The 25,862-nt window shown below is 39.9% G+C and overlaps 1 protein-coding gene across 3 annotated transcripts in view; it reads left to right on the forward strand.

Moving 5' to 3' along the window:
- The window catches only part of PARD3B (par-3 family cell polarity regulator beta), a 615,914-nt gene that overhangs the window by 243,373 nt on the left and 346,679 nt on the right, over positions 1–25,862 (forward strand). For all 3 annotated transcript variants that reach the window (XM_077830252.1, XM_077830251.1, XM_077830253.1), the window contains one exon: positions 4,162–4,271. In XM_077830252.1, coding sequence (XP_077686378.1) covers positions 4,162–4,271 — 110 coding nt within the window. The remainder of the gene's footprint in view (positions 1–4,161; positions 4,272–25,862) is intronic.

The raw sequence follows: 25,862 nt of genomic DNA on the forward strand, positions 1-25,862 counted from the left end.
TCTTGGATGAAAGAGAGAATGCCCCTTCTCCCAGCAGTCTTGGGAGAGTAGAAACTTCAAATATGTAAGTTACTATCCAGAGACTGATATGGAAGATGGAGCCCCTGAGCAGGGGTCCAGCTACAGCAACTTGGTAGGGACACTAGCACCTTCTACTTTTGGAGCACTTAGGTTTAAAGGGGGTGGTGTTGGCTCCTTTATGTGTGCATTGTTTTTGGACAGTAGGCCAGCCCATCTTTTGTGCATGTCTTTTGGCTGATAGGTCATCTAGCTATTAATTTTCAGATAAACTTTCTAAGGCTTGTATGTGATTAGATAAGTGGGAGGGGATGGCTGAAATCCAACAGAAAAGCGAGAGACAGAAGTAATAACAGAAAACAGCCAGTTAAAATATGGGGGTAGGAAAGCGCATACAATATAGGAAAAGATATGAGAAGATGATGGGATGACAAGGAAAAGACGAAGCAGTCACAGAAACCAATACAAAAAAGGGAAACGTTTTTAAATTGCAGGAGGTGTGGTTTTGGAAGGGGGCGTGACCTAGGGGGCTGGGACTGATGTTTTTCTCCCCTACTAATAGGTGTTGGGTAAATTCTTCCCTCCCTGCAAATCTTGATTTGTGACCCTGAGAGGAGGGAGTCATGAAGTTGGGATAGTGGCCTTTAAAGTATAATTGTGTTTTTAGCTTTCCTTTTAAAAAGTGTTTTGGGTGGAGTTAGAGTAAGAATCACTGAGTTTTGGAAGATACTAACAAAAATACCAATCTGACACTAGCCTTGGTAGTTTAGAGATATAGATCTTTCTTCTATGGTGTTTGCATTACATGAAAAGGGAATGGGCAATTATAAGACACCAACTGATTCAATTTTAGTGTCTCAAGAGTTGTTTTGAAATCATTACGGAAGAGAAGAGAAAAAGGAAATTGTAGACAGCTCTTTCGAAACTGCCTGTTCCTACAAGGCAAAATTTTCTTTTAAAGAATAGGTAGCATATCTGAGCAATCAAGAAGTGGCTTGTTTGTTCAAGTCTGAGTGCTTTGAAGCTGTTGGCTTGTCTATAAAATAAATGTTTCACACATAATTTTATCAAGACCGTTAGTTAATCTACAGTTAGGTTTCAGCTGGCATTTCCATTATGAATCCCAAGTTTCAGGTTTAATATTTCACTGTCATCTAACAAACTATCAATATACAAATGATCAACCACCATATTTTTATCATTCAGATGATTATCTAGTTAACTATTGTTGTGGTTCTTGAGGTTTAATATATTTTTGAATCCAGATCCGCTATTTTACTGAGTGAGAGTTAATGCCCCAATGAGTGACTAGATAAGTGACCTTATGTCCTGCAGGATTCCAGAATGTTGACTGGCAGGGCTTGCTAACAATAGTTTCACTTTGAATAGCCTGACAACAAAGTTACCGCTACACAGCCAAATAATACTTGTAGAGAGAGTAAGAGAGAAAATGAGACATAGGCAAAGGAGGAAGATAATTTCAGCTGAGATTTGAAATAAATTGAGTCAGTGGGGCAAAGTGACATAGTAAGGCTAGTCCCGACATCCAAGGCTTTTGAGGAGAGCGCGGTATGCTCACGATGGTGAGACTGAATGAAGGGACAAAGAGGTTAATGCTGGGTCACCAAGAAAGGGTATGAAGAGAGACTGGGTCAATGAGAGAAGCTGAAGTGTATCTATGGAGGGCTTTTTGAAAAAAGAGGGCCAGTTTGACTTGGCAGTGAAGTTGTTTGAGGATGGGAGGGATGTGGACATATATACTTCTCTGCACATGGGAGGAGGCAGGCAATTGCATTTGGCACATGATACAGGTTAGCTGTCATTTGGAGAGGCCACAGAAAAGGTACTGCAGTAGTTGAAGTGAGAGGAAATTAAGACATGAGAGATGTGGGAGATTGAGAGACTATCAGAGTCCAGGATGATGCCAGGGTTACGGACTGTGCAGTTAAATGGAAGGTTAAAATCAAGGGAGATGAGAGTTTTTATGTAAGATTGAGGATGTTTCTTATGCCCACTACAAGCTCTTTTATTTTGAGATATCTAGCTAAAGGAAGTTGAGATGAAAATGTAGTTTGATTTAGTTTGTAGAAGATGTAGTTTGTAGTTTGAAGGCAGGCAGAGAAAGTGGATGGATTAGAGTTGGGGGTCAAAATTTGTAAACGTAATATCGTTGGTATTAAAATATGAGTTAAGGGGAAAAATAAAGACAGATGACCAAAAAGGTAAATGTGCCTATGGATAAAATAGAGCAGTGTTCTGAAATTTATGCAGTGCAATAGAAGAGGGGTCTTGAAACATACGTGGACTTGTCATTGAAGGTAGGTAGGAATTAAACCTTCACAGGAAAGAAACAAACATGGAGTCTGTCCAAAAGGACTGAATTGGCCAATTGCAGTAACTATGCTTAGGTCAAGGTTAGATGAGGAAGGAAAAGTAACTTTTATAAGCAGAAAGGTGTGTGACTAATTTTGTGGAATCAAGCAGATTCTGTGCTATTGTTAGACCTGAAATTGGTCCAGAATGTTACTGTCAAAGGTGTCTAGAGAGAGGAGGAAAGCCTACTGTCTCAAGCACTAGGTATCTGGCTGGTGAATCTTGCCCATATGCTCAGGGTTTAGCTGATCGCCATATTTGGGGTCGGGAAGGAATTTTCCTCCAGGGAATTTTCCTCCAGATTGGAAGAGGCCCTGGACGTTTTTCACCTTCCTCTGTAGCATGGGGCATGGGTCACTTGCTGGAGGATTCTCTGCTCCTTGAAGTCTTTAAACCACGATTTGAGGACTGAGAGGTTTTTCGCAGGAGTGGGCGGGTGAGATTCTGTGGCCTGCATTGTGCAGGAGGTCGGACTAGATGATCATAATGGTCCCTTCTAACCTTAGTATCTATGAATATATTTGAGATATGACAGGTTAAAGAAAAGTGGTAAAGTTACAGGACAGATGTGAACAGGATGTTTGGAATAAACATCAGTTCGGATGGAATTTAATGTCACAAAAATATGTGTACTGATATCATCTTGGTCTTCCGGGGTAACCCCAGATAGAGTGCACTGGCAGTCATAAAGGCGTGAATAACTTTGGTGAGATCCAAATCAGAGAGAAGTGGCTGCGATAGGTGAGCCAAGTGCGTGCATAGATAGATAAATAAACTGCATTTGGCCACAGATGCTACCTTAGAATCCAGGCACAAGACAGGGATCAAGAAGAACGGCCAAGGCTGTGAAACTTGTTGACAGAGGGACTAGGCATGCTCAGTAATGTGGAACAGATACTGCTACTACTACAATAGATGTAGATGCTTGCTTCTGCCTAACACCACCACCTCTGTTTTGTCTGGACTGTGTGAGCCTCAGGCCCCTCCTGAGTCAGGCACTGGGAAAGCAGAAAGATGTGCCATTTACGTCTTGTGGAAAAGAGACTTAGAAAAGTAAATTATTTCTCTGCTTGTGGCATTGCAGCCCAAATGGCCTCACGTGCATGTTGAATAGGGGACTATATTCTTTCAGAGCATTGCATAAAAGGCTTGAGACAGATGAGTAATTGCCCATACTGCTTTGGGATACCTTTGATGAGAGGAGAGAACTACTGGAATGTGATCCTGAGATCCCATTTTACTAAGCTAGTGACTGTAGTAAAACAATAAAATAAAAGCTGGCCTGAGACATGAAAGGCTGTTGGTACATCTGAAAATGTCAGCCTGGACACCTAACCACTATTTATCACTAGAAACTAACAAAACTAGCAGAGTCTTTGTACCCTACGGGATTATTCCTTAAAGTGGGCATATGGTTTGCATATTGGAATGTGGTTATACATATGGCCTTAAAGCTCTGCAGTGGTTATTTTATTGGCTTTGAAAGAATGTCACTTACCCCTGCTTTCCAGCATTTTTTTATTTTAGCATATGTTTGGTCAATTTAGCATTGCCATTGTGGAGGATTGTGCAGTTGGGTCTACAGCTTTTGTCATGTCTACATGTCAGTGGATAATAAATGACAGAATGCTATCAGATCTAATAATTTACAGGCACCTATTGAAAAAATTAGATTGTGTGAAAAAGTAATCTGTACGTCTTTTGAATTAGATTGCACAGAGCTTTACCGTGAAGCTCTTTTGACTCTTGACCTTTTATTTTGTCTTTTAGGCACACCGCTGCTAGTGAGGAGGAGCAGTGACCCAGCGCTGGGCCCACCTGCTGGCTTCCACCCAGGTGCTGCACACCCCACCGACAATAGTCTGAAATCCGTTGTGGCTGTAAGTATCATGTCATTTATATTTTTAAGAAGCGTGAAATTGTTTTAACTGGCGCGCGCACACACACACACACACACACACACACACACACACACACACGTATAGCTTTGCTTTGTGAACTAAATTAATTTGTCCTTGAAAAAGGGGTGTCCAGCTCATTCTGTGGAGAGGGCTGAATTCTATTTACGCTCTGTTAGATAGAGTATAATTTTTGGATTATATAATATCCTTAATTCACAGTGAATCTCTTCTCTTATTAGTGGAAGATTTAAGTAAAGAGTGTGACTAGACTATAACTTTTGTGCAGTACCTGAACTTTTAGTAATTATCCTCATTCATTATTTGTTCAATACCATATAGTCCAATTCAGCGTCACTCAGTGGCAAAATTCTCTTTTTTAGGACCACCGCTGTTTGTATCCTTTGTTTATTTTTCTTCATCCTCCTTTCTTTCTGCGCTTTCTTTCCTCCTGCAGCATCCAGTCACCATTCTCTGAGGCCTTCACTTCCACCCACTTCCTGATTTTACAGACTATTTAATTGCTGATCACTTTAATGTTGATATGGCTGTTCTCATTAGGCATTAGTGCTAACATACAAATAAGATGGCGAGGGAGTTTATACCTCACAGGACCATTGTTTCAGGCTGTGTGCAGTTTCATGAAAGCACCACAGTTCAGTTACAGTTGGGTCACCTTTGGAAGGTTTTATTTGCAAATGTAAGGTAAAAAACTAAGACTAGATTCTGCAGAATTTGAATGTCAGATGGGTCATATAAACATATCATGCAGGAGAGAGAGAGAGAGTGTGGGCTTGGTTTTTGCTCAAAAAGCTCAATGCGCCTGATTCGGCACTCCTTTACTTTCTTTATATGCTGGTGTAACTAATGAGTTACAGCATTATATAACTGAAATGATGGAGTAGAGAGTCAGAATACAGATGTAGTAATGCTATGTATACTAGTCTTAATTTGGCAAATGCTGCAGAATAACACTGTATTATCTCTTTTCCTGGATATTATTTAGCTGTCCATCGATCCTGTTCATGACTCACTCTTTTTACATCCTATTTTCTCATATGCATCCTAGTTTATAGAATTGTTGTGCTGATTATTTGCAAAGTAGTATGGTTAGTGTGTGCCAGAGAGCCTCATGTGTATAACATCTCATTCAACACTCTAGGTCCATGTCCTAATTCAGTTGTCAGTTCTTTTTAAGCTGAGAGTTAGATTTTCCTTGTCAGATGCCCATTGCCAACAACAATGAACTAAAAAGGGTCAACTTTAGGTGACACAAGAATTCTCAGTGCTTTAAAACACCTGGTTTTGTTTGAGTCCTTGAGTGGCCTGCAAAATAGGTACAGTGATACATAGTACAATCCGCACTATAGATAGTTGTCAGGGGCAAGCTGGTAGTTCTGGCAGCTGAGTAGGGGCAGTCATCGCTTTTGGCACATGCGGAGCCGTGGGAGACCATTTTAGATTGTGAGGTAAGCACATTTTTGAATATTTCTGTTAAAATGACCATCAATGAAATATTTGAAAATGTTAGGATTCAAATTATCATCTTTTGGGTTGAAGATTCAACACCCAGTTGAGGTGAATGGAGCAGCTCACACCCCTCAACTATTCTGTAGACTCAGAAAGGGTTTAACTCTACCATACCTCGCTATATCGCTCAGGGGTGTGAAAAATCTCTGGTATGTACTTAGGTTGATCTAACTCCCACTGTAGATGTAGCTAGGTGGAAGTATTCTTCTGTTGACTTAGCTACTGCTTCTCGGTGAATTTACTGGAGTGACAGAGCCCCCCCCCCCCCCCCCCATGGTATAGCTGGAGCTGTGCTGCTGTGGCGCTTGTAATGTAGCCATACCTCTGTCCGTTCATATTGTCAGGGTTTTCTTTGCAACCATGAGGGCTAGAAAGTTAATTTTTTAAAAACTTAAAGATGAGATTCTGGGGTAAAGCTTTGCAGCAAATGTGAATTTCATGGCATTAAAGAATACATGGACTCCTACTTCCCAACTTTCTATGGATGGGAGAGGCAGAATGGTAAAGTGACTTGAATCAGGTCACACAAGATGCCTCTGTGCCCCAAACACAGGACAATCACTCCCATTGTGCAATGAGAAAAACCAAACACCTAAGAATAGTGGGGAAGGGCATCAGATTTTTGAATATCATCTAATTATTGCTTAAAATCTCTTCTGGTGTCAAGAAGACAGACAGGATAAAGGTAACTGTTTTGTGATATAAAAAATGTTCTGGTATAGTACTTAGTGCAGCCTCTTTTTGTTGCAGCAGCACGAACAAACCCCATTCCTAGAACTTGCATAGTTAATAGTGCTGATGCACAGGAAGATGCTTTGTCAAAAAAGTTATTGAATTAAAAATCGTTATTAGCTAAAGATTGTTTTAGAACACAGGGAGAAAAAAAACAATCTATGGCAAACTAAAAAATGCAGTGTCAAAAACTTACTTTGAACATCTATAAGATCTTTCAAATGTATGCTTAAAATTATTTTAACAAAAATTACATTGTTCTGTCTTCTGCTGTTGGAAATCCAAATAATCTCTCCCCCCATGTAACATTAATTTAATTTAAATTACCTTCATGAATGCAGAGTCAAAGGTAAGTTACATCTGGTTATCCCTAGCAGATAGATGATGCCAAATTAGAACACCTGTGTGTAATGCAAATAAGTATACATGTTCATGGCGCAGTTGACTTTCCTTAAAGCTTTACATTTATAATTGTGGTTGACTTTTATAATTAGCTTGGTTTATGCTGACATTTGGACTAAGAGTAGAGAGAAATAAAAGTTAGTGTAGAATATATAGTTCAAAAAATTGTATTCATTTGTTATATGGATATGTATTTCCTAACACAACATTCTGTCTGTTAGTACTGTTATATTGGCATACAAATATATTTCCAGAACTTGAGAGGTGTATTATCATCTGAGTCCCAATGGAAGTGAATGCTGATTTGGCTTACAAAGGATACAAACAGATATGAGAGGATATTAAAGAAAATAAAATAACTAAGGTTGTCAATTAATCGCAGTTAACTCACAAGATTAACTCAAAAAAATTAATTGCGATTAATTGCAGTTTTAATCACAATCACAGTTTTGTGATTGCAGTTTTAATCACAGTTAAACAATAGAATACTAATTGGAATTTATTAAATATTTTGGATGTTTTTGTACTCTTTCAAATATATTGATTTAAATTACAATACAGAATACAAAGTGTACAGTGCTCACTTTATATTATTTTTATTACAAATCTTTGCAGTGTAAAAATGATAAACAAAATTAGTATTTTTCCATTCACCTCATACAAGTACTGTAGTGCAATCTATTGTGAACGTGCAACTTACAAATGTAGGGGTTTTTTTGTTACGTACTGCACTCAAAAACAAAATAATGTAAAACTTTAGAGCCTACTAGTCCACTCAGTCCTACTTCTTGTTCAGCCAATCCCTAAGACAAACAAGTTTGTTTACATTTACAGGAGATAATGCTGTCTGCTTCTTATTTACAATGTCATCAGAAAGTGAGAACAGGCATTTGCATGGCACTTTTATAGCAGGCATTGCAAGGTATATACCTGCCGATATGCTAAACATTCATATGCCCCTTCGTGCTTCAGCCACCATTCCAGAGGACTTGTATTAGGTGAATTGAAAAATACTATTTCTTTTGTTTTTTGTAGTGCAAATATTTGTAGTAAAAATAAATATAAAGTGAGCATTGTACACTTTGTATAGTGTTTTGTAATTGAAAACAATATATGTGAAAATGTAGAAATCATTCAAAAATGTTTACAGGTATTTTACAGTATTATTGTTGAACATTGTGATTAATCGCGATTAATTTTTTTAATCGCTAGACAGCCCTAAAACTAACACACATTCCGTAGTTTAATAAAAGGAAGTTCTATCTTGGAGTTCTTGTGACAAATCACATGACAAGCTCCATGTTTGCTGTTTATATTGCCCGCAGGACCTAAATGGAAGTATTTGTATTACATGGTTGTTTGTAACACATATATAGAAATGAGTAAATCACAATATGTGATAACTGAAAGAATATTACAACTAATGTTTAAGCAAGAAGTAATCACACAGGTTACAACAACTTAATCTAAAATATATTTTTCTTGAAATTCACAAGCTGCAGGTCAGAAGCTTCTATGTGATATCACATAAATATCACTGCTATAATGATGTTAAGTGTCATAACTTTCAAAGAGATGCCAACAGATATGTTAATATAAATTGTTGGAAGTGGTAGTAAAGGAATACTGAATACGTGTGAGTTTGCAATAGAATGCCTCAATGTGGGTATGGATTACATTTGGTGTAGCCAGTAGGCTTTACAGCAGTGGTGGCCAACCTGCGGCCCATGGTCCACACACAGCCTGTCAGGGTAATCTGCTGGCAGGCTGCCAGACAGTTTGTTTACATTTGCATAATTGCCCACAGCTCCCAGTGGCTAGGGTTTGCTGTTCTGGCTAATCTGAATCTGAAATCATTCTAAAAATATTGATGGATGAACTGTTCCAACCAAAGTCTGAATCCAAAATCATAACCCCATGGTATCTGGCATAAGATATCATAGTTTGATAAACCCACAAACAAGGTTCACTTTGAGAAATCCTGTCCCCAATGAAATTAATGGGAGTTTTTCCATTGACTTCAGTGACACCAGGATTCCACCCACAGTGAACTCTCTGGCCTGATCTGGGGGCACATTATGACTTCCTTTATGTTGTCTTGGTCCCTGAGAAGACGTTTAGCTGACCTCTGAGTTAATCAATGGGCTGCTTAAATTGCATTTAATCCATATTTTAAAGTTTAAGGAGTCAGATCAATTTAAGAGCTGCTCCCGTGGCTCAACCTAGTCTCAATTTTTTGCTAAACATGTCAAAACTGGTTTCATTTTATATATTGTGGACATGTAATTTGCCATTTTGGATAAGGTTCATATTTAATCGGAACCTTTTCATGTTTCAAGCCCTTGTTAAAAAGGGTCAAAACCTCCTCCAGTTCTTCCACTGTTAACTGTGATTTTATCAGCCCTTGTGATCAAGTGTCTGAAGATTAGCATAAAGCCTGTGTGTGTGTGTGTGTGTGTGCACCAGCCCAACTCAATTGTTTGTTCCCTTTACATATACTTCTATATAGATGTGCAAACACAGATGTAAATTAATGCTGCAATTCAAAGCTTTTATTTGAGGTAAAGATTTATCAATAGTTTTTTCCAAAATAAAAAGACATAAATATTGTAAGAAAAAATGGGCAAATACTATGTTGTTTAATCTCATTATTTACAAGCACTGCAGGACAGGAAAGGTCTTTTTGATGCAATGATTTTAATAATACTGTAGACTTTGTAAATGCAGCAGTTCAAGCTGGATTCTGATAAGACTAGAGCTAGGAGCCTGCATTGCAATGAGGCTTTTTCATATAGCTTTGTTTTTAAAAGATGAAACCTCTGTCCAATATGTTTAGCGGGGCCAAACATTTACTCATGCTGGTCCGTTCAGGCAGTTTTAATTTCTGGTGTCTTTATACATGATAGAATTTAAAGCTGAAATTCTTCCACGACTCCAGGAGCTGTGGCTTTAGGAAAGACACTAAATATCATGAGTCTTGTAATAAAATTGCAAGAGTTGGCAACGCTGGCAGGGTCGTCCACTTGATTTATTTCATGAAAGAAGGGAGAGGGAGGATCATATTTTGAGGATTTGTGCAATCAACTATGAGTGACACCTCACTTTACGATTACAAATGGGACAAGGACATAATGCCTTCCACTTCCCTGTTCTTCCCTGGGTCAAGAAGGAGCCTAGAAGGGCCCAATGGGGTATCTGAGGTTCCCTTTGCCTTGCACCCCCAATAGGGAAACTAAGGTTAAAAAGGACAGTGGGGCATATGAGCCTCAGTGGGGGAAAGCCAAGCACAGGCAGCCCAGGAGACCCCACTGAGTGCCAAACCCAAGGAGTTCAGAGACCATGTGTAATTGTATTTTCAACTGCTGCAAATTCTACTTTAAGTGGCATCTCCTGTAGGCTGAGCCTATTGCATGGACAGAGTTTGAAAGCATATCACTAAGTTTTTTCACCTGCAATCTGCCTTCTGATCAGATATGACAGTATTAGAGACATAGATGGAAAGTAAGCAAAAGTGGGGGATATCTTTTTTGTGTAAACTGTGTTTTGAATGCCAGTCTGTTTTCTGCCAGGAAATCTAGTGGGGTGCTTATACTTACGTATGAAAGAAATGCAGCCAGGAACATTTCTTATTTCTTAGATCCCACCTCCCTGGTACAACAACAAACAAAAAACTAAGTGGAACAATTGAATTGGGACAATCTGACACACAAAGCCTGGATCTGTGTGACCTGGGTCTGCAAGCTAGTGTTTCCAACCCCATGCTTGAGCATCCATTAGTGTCATAAATACTAATTTCATTTCATAAAGCACCCTTTCACGTTATCGTACAGGTCTATTAAAAAAAGTACCAATTGTAGCAGCTAAAATAACACTGCACAAACATTTTAGGAAATCCTAATACCCACTGATTGTGTGACACCTCCTGCTCTTCCCAATTCGCATGGGCTCCAGGATGAAGAGAACAGGGCTCATGGGTGCTGGGTTCACAGGAAGGGAGCAGGGCCTCTCTAGTGCAGGCGGAGCCCCCAGGCAGGCGGCAGACCAGGGGGTTCAGAGTGAGGCACTCATGAGTCCACCAGCACTTTGAGGTCTGTGTCAGCCTGGTGCAGCAGGAAGTTGATGACAATGTTGTGCAACCTCCTCCAGGGTGGGGGGAGGCCAGGTCGAGGCAAGGTCACCCCCAGCTGGGACCAGCTGCTCTACTTAGACTCCAGCTGTACATTATGCTATGGGGGAAGCAGCACATCACTTGGGCAGGAACCACGTGAGGCCCAGCTCCTTGCCCCAGGAGGAGCTCTGATTCCCTCTGCCCCTACCCCATGCTGAGTGGAGCTCTGGTTATGCTCCAGCATCACTATGTCCCTGGCCAAAAGACAGGCTACTGAAACTTCCCGGTGCATTCCCGTGCCTCATAGTTTGAGAACCCCTGCTGTATTGTAATCCTCCAAGAGAAACCCTCCGAGGTACCCAAGAAGCATGGTAGAACTCTTTCTTAGGCAGGACAGTAAGGTTGGTATGAGTATAGAGGAGGCAAGATTCTGGTACACTGAAGTACTGCAGCACCCAGTCCTCTCCACAGAGAATGGCAAGGTTATTAGAAGTTTATAAGACATGAAAAAATTTCAGTATCAAGTTCTCCTATTTAACTGCTACTCTTGAAACATTTGCCATTGCAGTGTACAGAATATTTTGGGGAGGTTTAAAAGATTTTTCTGTTACTCAGAAGGTAGAGAATTTCTTCTCTAAACTGCTCATGTGTTTTAAAATAGAATTCTGATTTAGATGAATTCCATTTTTAAAGTAGCAACACTGTGTGTGCATGTGTGTGTGTTTATGCTGTGGAAACATATATAGAATACTTATAATCAGTGTGAGAGCTTGTCAGTGTACTGTGTTTGATGTCTGATTAGATGATCATAGGGACATCTGGAGTGAGTTAGTTTTGAAGTTGTTGGCGTGAGGCACTGCAGAAGCCAAAGCTGTCTGGCAGTTTTAAACCACAAAAAATGCTACTTTTAAAAGAATCTTTGATAAAGCATAGCATGCAACTAGCTGAGGACTGTCAAGTTAACAAAAGCTGCTCTTTCTTCCTGATTTTTCTCTTGTTTCTCAATCCTGTACTAGTTTTCCTTCTAGCTTTATTGTGCAGTGTGCTATGCTATATGTACTAAAAGGAAACCATATGTACTTCAGAAGAAAGGCTAGGAGATTTTAAAAATTATATTCAAATATTCAACAAGATTTCAGTACAACAAATTGATTAATTGAAAAAGGAGGTGAAAGTGTCCTGTGCTAGGGACGGGGGGTAGGCGGAGCGATGCTTTTAGTTCTTTGTGATTGCTTGCACTATTTGAACATCAGATTTTACTGTTTTTTCTATGCTTTTGAGTACCAACTAGGGATTAGTGGAGATAAAAAGGCAAAAATAAATACATTTACATATGTTTCCTATTTGGAATGGGCAGCTAGACCTTTTTGTGACATTTAATAAAAGCTAGTAATTAACAGTTACTTTAATAATTTTACTAAAAAAGCAATGTGTATGTTTACTCACACTTTAAATGTATACATCCAGTAGAAGCAACGGGCATTATCCATCACGAACATGCTACTTTCCATAGTTTGAGAGTTCCCAATGCGAGAAACGTAGTTGGTTTTTAAGAACATGTATGAACAAAAATATGTAATACATAAAAGCTTTCAAAGATAGATGTTTGCTTGGTGCTGGAGCTGTACTTATTGTTAGTTTTTTTTTTTTTTTTTTTTTCCTGTTGTAAAATACTCATTGGATCTTCGCTCTTCCTTCCGAGTCCTAGGACCTGATTTATTACCACCTTCTACCTTGTGCAGTTGTTTGATTGTACAAATAGAAGACAGTGGAGAATCAGGCTCCGTGCAAAAAAGAAGAGAGCATGTTTTGGAGAGAAAAGAATAAAAAAGCAGATGAGGGAGGTGAGACCTGGCTGACCAAAAGCATGACTGGCTTTCGATGCTGTTTACACATTCCATCTCTCCCCACATCTTAGAGGTCCTACCAGATATTATTCCATCTAGGAAAGGTTTTTATAGGCAGCTTAGTTAATAGTGAGTTTCATAAACTGCACCATCACTGGCTTATTGCACAGATGTTAAAGTAAAACTTTAGTAAGTTACTTCACTGACAAGCTTGACAGTAAAATTTAAAAACTGAAGTGGAGAACAGTCAACATGTCTCATGCAGTACTCTCGCCTACAAGCTCTAGAAACATTTTGTTAAAATAAAGTGGAATCTTACATGAGTCTGACCTAATAAAATGTATACTTGTCCATCTGCTAGTCCACTCTGAGAGTAGTGGCAGAGGTCTTACTGAGTGATGCATTGGTAACCTCTAAGAAATAAATGGAATTTAAGAAAAACAGCTCAAACGTTTTAATATAACATAACTTAGTTTACTGAAATATGATGCTTATCTCTCAGATTCTATGTCATTTCTGTATGCCATTGCAAATGGTTTCAGTGGCTTTTTTCAGTCTCTAATTGACAAGTGTACAGATACTCAGTGTTTAATTTGGCTCAATTAGCTGTGTGTGTTTGGGAGAGTGAGAATGGATTCATAATGACCTGTCCTTAGAGATTTTTCAAGTCTGAGGTTCAGTCATCATGGGTACCCAATGTCTCCCCTAGCCTGTAGTTACATCTCTTGAAATTATCGTGTTGGCCTGCCACTGTTCAACACATACATGAGCACTGGAAAAATCCTGATTCTTGGCAGTCATAACTTACTGTAAGTTCATAGAGCAATTTAGTAAAAACTGAAATTGGAATATTCCTCTGAAGATTCCAGTTTTTACATACCGTTTATACTTTTGATGTCACTTGCATTTATACTAGTGACATACCAAAGCTGGAATTAATAATCTTAGACACCTTTAAATTTGGAAGGCAGGTGGTGAGAAAGAATCAACAATCAGGATTTAAAGCCAAATGTATGGCTTTGCTTGCATGTCAGATCCAAAACAAGGAGGGGCCTATTTTCCAATTCCAGTTTAACTGCAGTTAAAATGTCACAGGAGAATACAAATTTTGGCCCAAAATAGGAGAATCTTGCCATAACAGCTGATATAATCAGGAGATTTCTGCAACTTTGGTTGAAAAATCAACTGGGAATAACTATGAGATGTTGGTGGTACCAAACATTGTGTTGACTCAGCCCATAAACCTCAACTTAATCTGTTAATCTAGATCTGAATCCAAACACCTCGATCCCCATCTCTGATTTTTATTAGTAAAACATACAGATATGTAGGATCGTTTTCCTACTTGAATTAGTCATTGATCATACAATCATTTGTGAGTAATGTTTTAAATGCATAAATTGCAAAACATAAGGGAATTTGAAGGAGTTTCGGGAGACCTAAAATAGTTCCATATTACTCTTCCGGCTAGTCAATAATTGTTGGCATCCAAACTGTTGTCTATTAAGCAATTGGCTGAGACAGGGTAACATGACCCTGTAACCTACAATAAAAGAGCCTCTGCACAAGGTAGGTCTGCTACAGCTCATCGAAGGCTAAATAACCCCATATTTGACACAATCACCCTAGTTCTACATTTAATACTCTTAGAGGTAAATTGGGCTCTTTTCTTTCCTCTTCTGCTGCTTTTTAGTATATTACTAAAAAATTAAATAAAAATGGCATGAAAATAGCATACATGTTAGTTTTTCTGAAAGAAAGGTAGGTCCTCCATTTCTGCTGGCCTAATGTAAATCTAGGAAATACGATGACTGCTCTTCCAGTTTGGAGTTGGGGGTTGGAGGGGAAGACTGCAAGATCTGCTGTTCTTCAGACAGCAGAACAGACATCAAATGGAAAATGCTGCCTTTGGGTGAGTGCGGTTCTGTGATCAGCAATGCTGAGCAAGGGCCAGCTGTTCTCCATCTTCCTCATCTTTTGACATTTTCCACAGGAGCCAACATTTAATTATTTGCTTCTGACCCAGGAGAGGCGTATTCCAAGGGGGATTTTATGAAACATTTTTTTAGAAAAGTTGCAAGGACATTGGGGGAAGAGGAAGGTCAAAGAACAAGACAAAGATTAAGTAGTTTCTAAAATCATGAAGGAGAAATATTTCCATTTACCAGTAAAAGAAATGATGTTATTCCCTTCTACTTGGTCTGAAAGTCGACCCAAAACTTGAATGTGCCAGCAAGAAAGATGCCAAACAGCCAGTATTCTTAGTAACAAATGTAATTATAGTGGTCTGTCAAAAATTCATATTCCCCTTTGTGGCGGATTGGGTCACAGAGGCTCCCTTGGGACTGCCACCTGATGTGCTGAGACTACCTCTGAGCCCGTTTTCCTGCCAGCTTGGGACTTCAGTACCCTGCCTTGTTGAGCCAGACATGCTAGCCTGCTGCAACACAGACCCAGCTCTGAACCACATCCCCCACAAGCTTCAGACTTAACTGAAAACAGCTTAAGAAGTACTCCTGTCTCCAGCACCCAGACACCCAGCTCCCAATGGGATCCAAACCCCAAATAAACCTGTTTTACTCTGTATAAAGCTTACACAGGGTAAACTCGTAAATTGTCCATCCTCTATAACACTGATACAGAGAGAGACACAGCTGTTTGCTCCTCCAGTATTAGTCACTAACTCTGGGTTCAATAGTAAGTAAAAGTGATTTTATTAAATATAAAAAGTAGGATTTAAGTGGTTCCAAGTAATAAGACAGAACAAAGTAAGTTACCAAGCAAAATAAAACAAAAACACGCAAGTCTAAGGATACATTATTAGGATACATTAAGAAACTGATTACAGATGAAATCTCACCCCCAGAGACCTCTTAAGCCAGCTGAAGACAAAATGGAGAGGCTTCCAGGGCCTTTTATATTTTCTCTCTTGTGGGTGGAAACCCCTTTGTTCTTCTGTACAAAGTCACAGCAATAAGACGGAGTTTGTAGCCACCTGGGCAAGTCACATATCTATGAATGATTCAGCTTTTTGCAGGTCAACACCGTTGTTTACATGTTAGTTTGAACGTTCCCAGGAAAGCTCAGATGTGGATTGGCATCTCCCAAAGTCCATTGTCAATTAAGTGTTTCTTGATTGGGCACTTATTGAGAATAGTCCTTTCTCAAGAATCGCCATTTAAAAAACCAGTAGTTTGAAAGACAAATTACTGCAGTATTCCACAAGATAAACCAAACAGGCATTTGTTATTGACAAGTAAAGTAAGAGACATTTCTAATACTAATAAACCTTTGCAAGCAAAAACCATTGTGCTGTTGCTTAATGCTCCCTTTGGTTTTTACTGAGGTGCCATGTACATAGATTACTCCAATTTTTGAGCTTTTACTCTGACTATAATATGTACTTAAAAATAAGATGGTAAATATACAAAATATCAAATTATAGGTCTCTGGCCTGCTAACACTTATTACTCTATATAGCGCTTACTGCCGCAAGTGGTCTCATTTACCTATTTTTATGAGTTTCCCAAATATAAGTTTCACACACAGGGTTTTATATGTAAATGGTTTGTTTTATTAATACCTTGTTGGTGGCATCATTATACCCCGACCATGGAAACACTTTTTGATTATTTCTTTAATGTATTAATTATTCATACTGAGTTTGAATCTGATTGTTCTTGCTATGAGCTCAGCCAGAAGGCTCCATGTTTGGGGCTAGTTTGCAACTTGGAGGAAGTGTAGGGATAATACCCAAAGACACATGGTTAGTAAGTGAAAATTAAACCTCAGAAACTATATTTGTTGTTTTGATATGTACAGTTCACTGTTGATTTATTTTGCATTTTGAATAAGATTAAATAGTTTTGGCTTTTGGCTGGTGTGTATTAACTATCTCAAACATTGTTTGCAAGAGGAACATTTTTAAGTGGTATAATATAGATTAACCAGGAATACAAGTCCTAGCACTTATTGGATTCTGGAAACAAATCAGAGTCTAATAAAAATTAAAAGAAGACACTAAGAGCTCTGTTTATTGGTGAAGACATGCTACATCACTGGAAAACAATTCTAAGCGGTGCTGTCCTGTGACTTGTATCTATCAAGTGTGCATTCACCTAATACATTGTATTACCGAGATATATTGTAAATTCAGTTATTTTCTTATCTCATATTTTGTTTGACAAGAGTGGACTAAATGTATATATTTAGATTTAAAAATATTAGAAGATGGTAACCAACGCTGTAGGCATCCCAGTGCCTTCATTAGTTATAAAATATAATTGTTTTCTAGCAGCATTGAAATGATCATTCCAGCAGGAAATCAGACAGCCAGACACTAACCAAAACTCTTTCCCACCCCTTCTTCATCTAGGAAGCATTCCCTCAGCCCTCTCCAAACACTGTTTCAAACTGGGGCCATTTGCAGTGTGCCTGAAGATCACCAAACATGGGCTATTTGGGGACAAGGGTGGGGGGGACAAATTCCAGGGTCCCAGAGCCCTCACAGAGATCAATTGAACAGCCGCCCTCTCTCTTATAGTGAGGAGGATCCAGCTCAGGTGTCCCTGCTGACCTGCAGGTGTGTCATGGTGCGAGAGGCAATCCCTCAGGCAGACCTGTCCCAGGCCATATAGGACTTTTATGTTCTAGTCAACACTTTGAACTCCACCCAGACACCATCAAAGACCATTTAAAAACTGTAAAGGCTTTTTGTGATGTGGAATCACTTTGGCCCTGATGCAGCGAGGTATTTTTGCATATGCCTAACTTTGAGCATGTTAGTGGTCTAACTGGCACATGCTTAAATACCTTGCTGAATTGAGACCTTAATAATTTTTTGTGGTGGGTTTTCAGTTAATTCCAGTAAACAAGGGGGACTAAAATTTGGGACTAAACTTTTTTGAGCTCTCCCTGTTGGTAATTCTAACCAGAATGAGAGTGTGAAAAGCTTGCTGTATTCTACATATAACTGGCATAGGAGAACAGAAGACTCCTGCAAAATAAGACAAATGGTACTGAAAGTGTTTAGCTTCTACTCTAATATGTTTTTCCCACTGCAAATGGCACTCCTGGGTTCATTATAGTGTGTGCTCTCGTAAATAGTCTTTTCTTACTCAAGGCTGTTGTGCCTTGCAATTTAAAGCAGATAGAAGCTGGCACATTTTTTCTGTTTTAATTTTACAAAGATGTCAGATACTGAAACTGTTCCTCCTACTGGAAGTGCTTTGAAGTGGGGAGATAAACAAAGAGCTAAAATAAAATTAAAAGGAACACAAACAACTTTTCATCTTAGTGCTTTTTGAATTAATCTGAATGGATGTAGTAGCCTTGTGCCACTGTAGTAAGTCTGCAGACGTTATCGGATCAATCTAAATTGAGTTAGTGTATATGCAGTAAGCAGAAACAGGTGGAAATTAGTTTATCTGTGCCAGACTCTTTCTATTTACTTTGAACAGTGCAACATAAACTAGTTTTTAGACCTGATTAGTTTTGTTTATTTTCAGAGATGGGTGGAGGCAGAGCATGTGCTAGATCTATACTAGCTATTAGGACAGGAAACCATTATAAAGTCATAGCTGCAAGTGCGACATCTGTAGATAAGAGGAAGGTCTTTCTATAGCTAAGTTTGAAATGAAGCCATGACCCTGGTCTTCCCAAGTCTCATTTTTATAAACAACTGGATTTCTCTGCTCCTTCCTTCATGGTATACTAACAAGGGGAAGAGAACACCCCCACCACCACCCCTCCACCCCTGGGATCTGGAAACATTAAGCAACTGTAGCCTGGAAAAAGGTAAAAATCACCTATGCCAGTTGTGCAGGTTTGCTTTTCTCCTCCATCCTCCACAGCAACCAACACAGGAAAGAACATGTTTAGCATAAGCAAATGGTGTCTGAGCATCAACTCTTATGTATATTTGTATACATATGTATATTTGTATGTATAACACAAATTTTTCAGCTTAATGGGATTTAGGGATCCAAATCCCTTAGACATCTTAGAAAATCTTAGCTATCCATATATAACCTCTCTCCAGCAATGAGAAGTACTCACCAGACTGAGCATCACAGACCTCCCAGAAACAGTGGAGTGGGTCACCTCCATGCTACCAGGAACTAATTTCACTTCCCGGGTCTGATAGTGTCATTAAAATTAGTAATTCGCACTTCTCCTTCACAGCAGGCAGCAGAGCACCTTCTCCTGCTCAGGCGAGAATCAGCACCACCATGGGACATAGGCTAAGTCTCCTGCTACTCTGAACCTAAGGTGTGAAAAAACACCCCCAGAGCGACAAAAGTTTTGGCGCTGAAAAGAGCCACTAGAGACTGTGCTTTATTGCCGGGAGAGGCTTATCATTCGAGGTGGTTATTTTTTATCACCGGGAGAGCTATCCACCTAAAATCTCCAAACTATCCACCTTAGCTGCTCATAGGTAAACTTCAGACTTCATGCATTGCCATCTCTACCCTGGCCTGTATGTGTTCATAAGAAACTCAAGAATTGTGTCTCCTTCTCCCCCTCCCTCCCCTTTCGGATTAGACCAATTCCTCCTTCAGGTGGAAATAGAAATTCCTCCCATTGCAAGACAAGAAGAAATCACCACCGTGTTCTTCCCCTGAAACGTCTTGGGCTATGTCTACAGACTATGCGAGTATGAATTGCAGAGTGCACCAGAGTTGCTCTGACTGCCCCATGTTGGCACTGCTGGCACAAACTAAAAGATACCTAACTTGCATTAATGTAGTCCTGTTTTATTTCGCATCAGTGGTGTTCACGCAGGGCAGTTTGAGCACAGCAATTTAATGCGCTCTGCAATTCGCACTCATGTAGTCTACACTGTGGTGCAGTGTAGACAAGCTCTAGGACTCCTAAATTACAAAACTTTGCCCATTCTAGAGGCAGAGGAATGAGCAAGCAGTAGAATTTCTGGACTGCCTCCACTCAGCCCCTGAACTCCACATTTCTTAGAGTGAAGAATTATTTTATTCTGCACAGATTAGATCTGTCAGATCCAGGATGGCTTCATGGGCCACCCAAGAACAAGCTGAACATAGGACAAGAAGCACCATGTCCTTCTTTAAAGAATTCAGCTCACTCTCACAAATAGTAGTCTTGAAGCAGTGATGGCATTTGGGTTCTCCACTGATGACTTTGACACCTGTTTATCTTAGATAGCAAAAGCAAATAATCTTACTAGCTGAGAGAATCAATGCTTCCTTTGGCAAAGGTGATCTATCACCACCCTAAAATGTGCAATAGACTGAAAAGTATTAATTGCTTGGCACTAATTACTTCCCAAACTACTACTTGCTACCAGCCTCCATTTTAGGAGCAAGCTAATTGCAGACTGGTTTTTGCTAGCTTCTCAACACCAGCAGTCAATATACAGACTCCTGTTTAATCAGGCTTCCAACAAGACTATGGTACAGATACAGTCCGTGTTGTTCTTATGGATGACCACCTCCTGTCTACAGAGGAGGGAGGGACATTCATGCTCATTGTGTTCTCTGGCATGTGGTACCATTGATTATCAAATACTCCTGCCCTGCCTTCAAGTGGTTGGGAAGGTGAACAGGAAATAACTTGCAGTGGCTCAGGTCTTTCCCATCAGACTGAACCTAGAGGTGTATTATGGGCAACTGTTCCTCCACCTCTAAAGCCCTCACCTGCAGAGTCCCATAAGGCTGTGTTCTTTCCTCCTTTATATTATTCATCATCTGTATGAAGCCAATGGAAGGGCTGGTGAGGCCTTTGGAAGTGGAGGAACAGTTGTCCATAATGCATCTCTAGGTTCAGTTTGATGGGAAGGACCTCTGCCACTTTGGGTTATTGGGCTGAAGTTGCAGGTGAGACAGAGGTCAACATCTTTATGTCCAATGTAAGCAACATTATCTCCCAACTATCTCATTATCAAGACAAAATCAGGCAAGATTGAGGTGTTGCTACAAGCAGAGAGAAGAACTTAAAGAATTTGGCTGCCTCTTTATTATCCCTCACTTTCAACAGCATCTGTGTTCAGACTTTTAAGTTGGTCCGCTGTATTGGTGTCTTATTGGACTGCTTGTTGCTGTTGATGTGTGAATAGCCATGATGACACAAAGATCCACTTAAGTCTGATTTGCTAGAAGATTGTGCCCCTTGATATGGGGCTCAGACATAGCCATGCGTTCATGACCTCCAGGCTTGTTTATTGCAATTTATATCTAGGAGTGAAACCACATACCCTCAAAAAGATCCAGTTGGTACAAAATGCAGCAGTCTGTCTACTTTAGCCACACAGGTCAGCATGATCACATTGCCTTAATTCTCTGTATTAGCTATTCCCTATTGAATACAGAGTCCCATACTAGGTTTCTGTGCTGAATTTCAAAGCATTCAGTGGGATTATACCCAACTACTTGAGATTAGTGCCTTTCCCTCCGTGACTGTGACTTCCACTGGATGTTACGTTGCCCTAGAAATATGAAACTCCTGCACTCTCGAACCTTGATTGAGAGAGAGAGAACTTTGACTAGGGACCTGGACTGTGGAGTGAGTGACTACTATCCCTTGCCCCATTCAGAAGTAAAAATGCAAAACAAAATCCTTTGTCTTGGCTTTTGTTAAATAAGGGGTGTGTGTGTTAAATACACACATACGAAGTATTTAAGTTGTTTCTCCTACACACTGGGAAGAAAGCATGAGAGATAATATTTTTACTTACAGTTTTTAAATACATGGAAGGCATTCACGTACTACAGTGACTTTTGTAGGCTATTATTTATGCAGATAAATAGAAACTATAGTGTTCACTATAAGCAAAACTGCAAGCAAAGTACAATAGCCCGAAATCAATTGTTCATACTATTAAAAAGATCTGTGGGAAATGCCGTACAATTCCATGAGGCAAAGTGGGGAAGCTTTAATGTGTGACCTCAGTGCACAAAACATTCTACTAGCTAATTTATTTTTACCAGGTGTTTGTTTCAATTAGTTTAGCATAGATATTCTTGTTTTCCAATAGGTGCATAGACATGTTGTTCTTTCAGCAGTTCTGCCTGTGAAGTATTTCTAATTATAATCAGACCTGGATAATTCATGTTTGGTTTATCTGTAAGTAATAATATTTGAAATAATCAAGTGATAAACAAAACTGCACTATGTGCTGTGTATAAGCTTATTAATCTGAAGTTTTAAAACCTAAATAATTCACACACACACAAACTTTAACTTAAGCAACCTTAAATATAAGTTAATTTCCTATCAAAATAGTCATTACAAATCAAGGAAATCACCAGTTATGGCAACTTTAATAGTTAAGATGAACTTCAATCCACATTCTAAGCATCATAAGTACCCAGTCTCAGACTCCTTGTCACTTCCAACATCCACCCATCATATTCCTCCAACTCAGTCACAGGCAAAACTTAAACTCTGACTGTGAAACTTTTTAAGGTGGTACTAGATTACAGGCTTCTGAAGTAAAAGTTTAGCAGTAAGATTTTGAGGAACTGGAAGGGTGTGCACTACATTTGGGTTGCATGTTGAAAGTGAGGAGTGTGGGGTTTTTTGGATGGATTTTAACTTCTGTATGAAGATGTGCTCGTTATATCATGTCATTACTTCCTCTGTGCAAAACAAATCTTTCAGTCAACCCTACCTTTCCCTGGTTTCCCTGGCACACCTGCACTAAGTGACCATACTTAGGTTCTAGGAGCTACTTTGAACTTTAAGCTGCCATGCTTTCTTCTCTCTTCTGCTATTGCCAGGAATGAACTGATTTTAAAAATATAAACAAGCAGACAAACAGTATAAAAAAACCCACCTCAGACCAAGGTAGTTTGCCATTAATATCCACTAGTTTGCATACTCTTCTTCCATTCACTTCAGTAACACTTTGATTTTCGTCTGCAGCAGGGAAATGAAATTGTCACTGGACTAGGGTTGCCAACTTTCTAATTGCACGAAACTGAACACCCTTGACCCGCCCACTGCTTCGCCCCTTCTCTGAGGCCTCACCCCTGCTCACTCCAGCCCGCCTCCCTCCCACCGTCACTAGTTCTCCCTCACCTCCACTCATTTTTACTGGCTGGGGCAGGCAGTGGGGGTGTAAGCTCCAACTGGGGGTGTGGGCTCTGGGGTGGGGCCAGAAATGAGGGGTTCAGGGTGTAGGAGGCGGGTTCTGACCTGGGGCAGGGAGTGTTTGGGGTGCAGGCTCCAGTTGGGTGGTGCTTACCTCAGGCGTCTCCCAGTCGGTGGCGCAGCGGGCTGAGGCAGGCTTCCTGCCTGTCCTGACTCCGCGCTGCTCCCAAAAGCGGCCGGCATTGCTGGCCCCTAGGCGGAGGGACCAGGTAGCTCTGTGTGATGCATGCTGCCCGCGCCCGTAGCTTCCATTGGTCACTGTTCCCATGCAATGGGAGCTGTGAAGGTGGTGTTCGGGGTGGGGGCAGTGTGCAGAGCTTACCTGATTGCCCCTGTGCCTAGGGGCCAGACATGCTGGCTGCTTCCAGGAGCTGCGCAGAGCCAGGGCAGGCAGGGAGCTTGCCTTAGCCCCGCTGTGCCACTGACTGGACTTTTAACAACCCGGTCAGCAGTGGTGACCAGAGCCGCCAGGGTCCCTTTTCGACTGTGTGTTGCGGTCGAAAACCAGATGCCTGGCAACCCTACACTGGACTACAGCATTCGTTATGCTGAACACAGCCCAACGTCTTAGGTACATTTAGTGGGCAGTCAGTGGAATTTCTCAGATGTGGCCTAAGAAGCTGACCAAAATATAGCTACCTGCATCTAGTTAAAAAAATGTCATAGCACTTCATGGAAACCTGAACAGAAAATCACAAACATGTTAACACGAGCAGCAGTCTTATATGCTACTCAGATATAAGGATTTTTTTTATTATACATTCAGTGCATTAGTTAAGGTGATCCTAACATGGAATTTGACTGACTGTCATGAAGTGATTTGTTTCGACTGAGATTTAAGTGTGGAAAGACCAAGTTGATAGAATGACAATTTAGTCAACACCTACTAACCTCATATTAGGAATTTGGTTTGATGATGTTATATGGAGCCAGAATGTTGGTAATGGAGGCTGTACTATGAAGTTTATTGCGTCTCTGAGATATGACTATCCCTTATTTGAAGGAAGCAAAGAAAAGAGGGTTACTCTGTCACAGTGGATGTGTTTCCATTGAAATTGAAACCAGCTTGAAGATCTCCTACAGAGGCGTGGGGAGATGATGGAACGAGTTAATGGCACTAGCGGAGATAGATTAGATGTTGTCTTTCACTTTGTATCACAGACGTCTGTACTAAACATGCTTCTGGGGATATCTTCTTTACAGGAAACCACCACTATAAGTGGTAACATTTACTTAAAAAACAGATACTGCTGCTGGAAGCCCATTTTATTACTAACTATCCTGACAGCTCTCTTATTTCCCTGTCTGACCAATGGGAGACCAGTGCGCCATAGAACTTTGCATGTTTGTGTAGGGAGGTACTTAAGAAATAGGAGATCTAATAACCTGTTCTATTGTCTCTCATATCGAATAGTACTCATTTGCTCATGTCACTTGTCATGCTTACCTAAGCAGCCACTATCTACTCCCTGACCCTTGCTCTTGCAATTAAGGATGCAGCTCTATTAGTTTAGAGCTATAATGCAATTAAACCCTTCTATAATCCCAAAGAAGTGATTTCAGTCAATAAACATACCTGTATGATATAAAAATGAAGTTAGCGATGGGGATCATGTTGTTATTTTCCCAAAATTAATTAGAAATCAGGCGCATTAGTACCAGGTCTTGCAGTACTTGTGATTGGTCCCTTTGTATTTATAATGTTTACCAGTAGGAGATATTATGCAAGACTCTGCTTGTTATAGTATTTCAACCCTAATTAATCTATGTGGCTTTATTATTGCTGTGCTGGTTTGTTCCCAGTGAATTTCCATCTGATGATCTGTCTTTGCTTAAAAAATTTCAATGCACCTTAGCTTCTCTCAATCATTTTTTTCATAAAATAATTATTTTGCTTTTTCCATTGCAATTTATACCACCATGCTGTCAAATTATTTACTCACCCAGGTTGTTACTTCAAAAAGCAGTTAATAATTAACATAACCTTTTGTAAAATACCTTTGGTTTTATTTTCTAGTGTATTTTTAAATCCTGAGAGAGGTTGAAAATACCTTCATGAAGTCAAAAGGATTTGTTAGAAATTTTCTCTCAGGTGATTGCTCTTTGTGTTTTAAATTACCTTGTGGATTTAAGATAAGCCAGTGGTATTAATGTCTTTGTCATGTGAGTCAACTCCTATGGATTTATTATAAATATCCACTCCTAAATGTAGTGTAACACCACAGCTGCAATTTCAGATCTTAAAATGAGGTTTAGAATATTGCACGTTTGTATACAGAATTGTACAAAATTAAAATGCTAAAATTGAATTGTACAGAATTAAAATGATACAAAGTTGCCTTCGTTCCCATTGAGGATTAGGATCAAGATCAAGAGCTCTGTCTAGGGCAGTATGTTTTCTTATGTATAAATGGCAATCCTTAATTCTTCAAAGGGATTCAGGCTTTCATTTAACCCTTATTATACCTGTATTGTGTTGGCTGTCTTAAACTCCCCTCCTTCCTCCACTCTAACCAAGGAGAATGTTTGATTGGACTTGCAGGGGGGAGAGACCCACAGGAGTCTTGAAAAGAGGGGCATGACTGTCTACTCTAGGGCTTCTCTCTCTCTCCCTGAGTAGCTATAGATGGATATCTTGCCTAAGTGGTGGTAAGCGGTGAGTATTCTCTACCTCTCTCCACTGCCATTGTTTAGGCTGGGGGTAGCTGATTGTCTCCCATACCTTTCCCTTTCCTGTACATGAAGTCCATAAGGCGTGCAGCATGCATTCTGCTGCGGTTGCTTGTTGCTGCCCCACCCTCACACTTTTATGGTGGAGGAGTAGCTTGA

Source organism: Eretmochelys imbricata, chromosome 11 (genome assembly GCF_965152235.1).
Source record: "Eretmochelys imbricata isolate rEreImb1 chromosome 11, rEreImb1.hap1, whole genome shotgun sequence".
NCBI lineage: Eukaryota > Metazoa > Chordata > Testudines > Cheloniidae > Eretmochelys > Eretmochelys imbricata.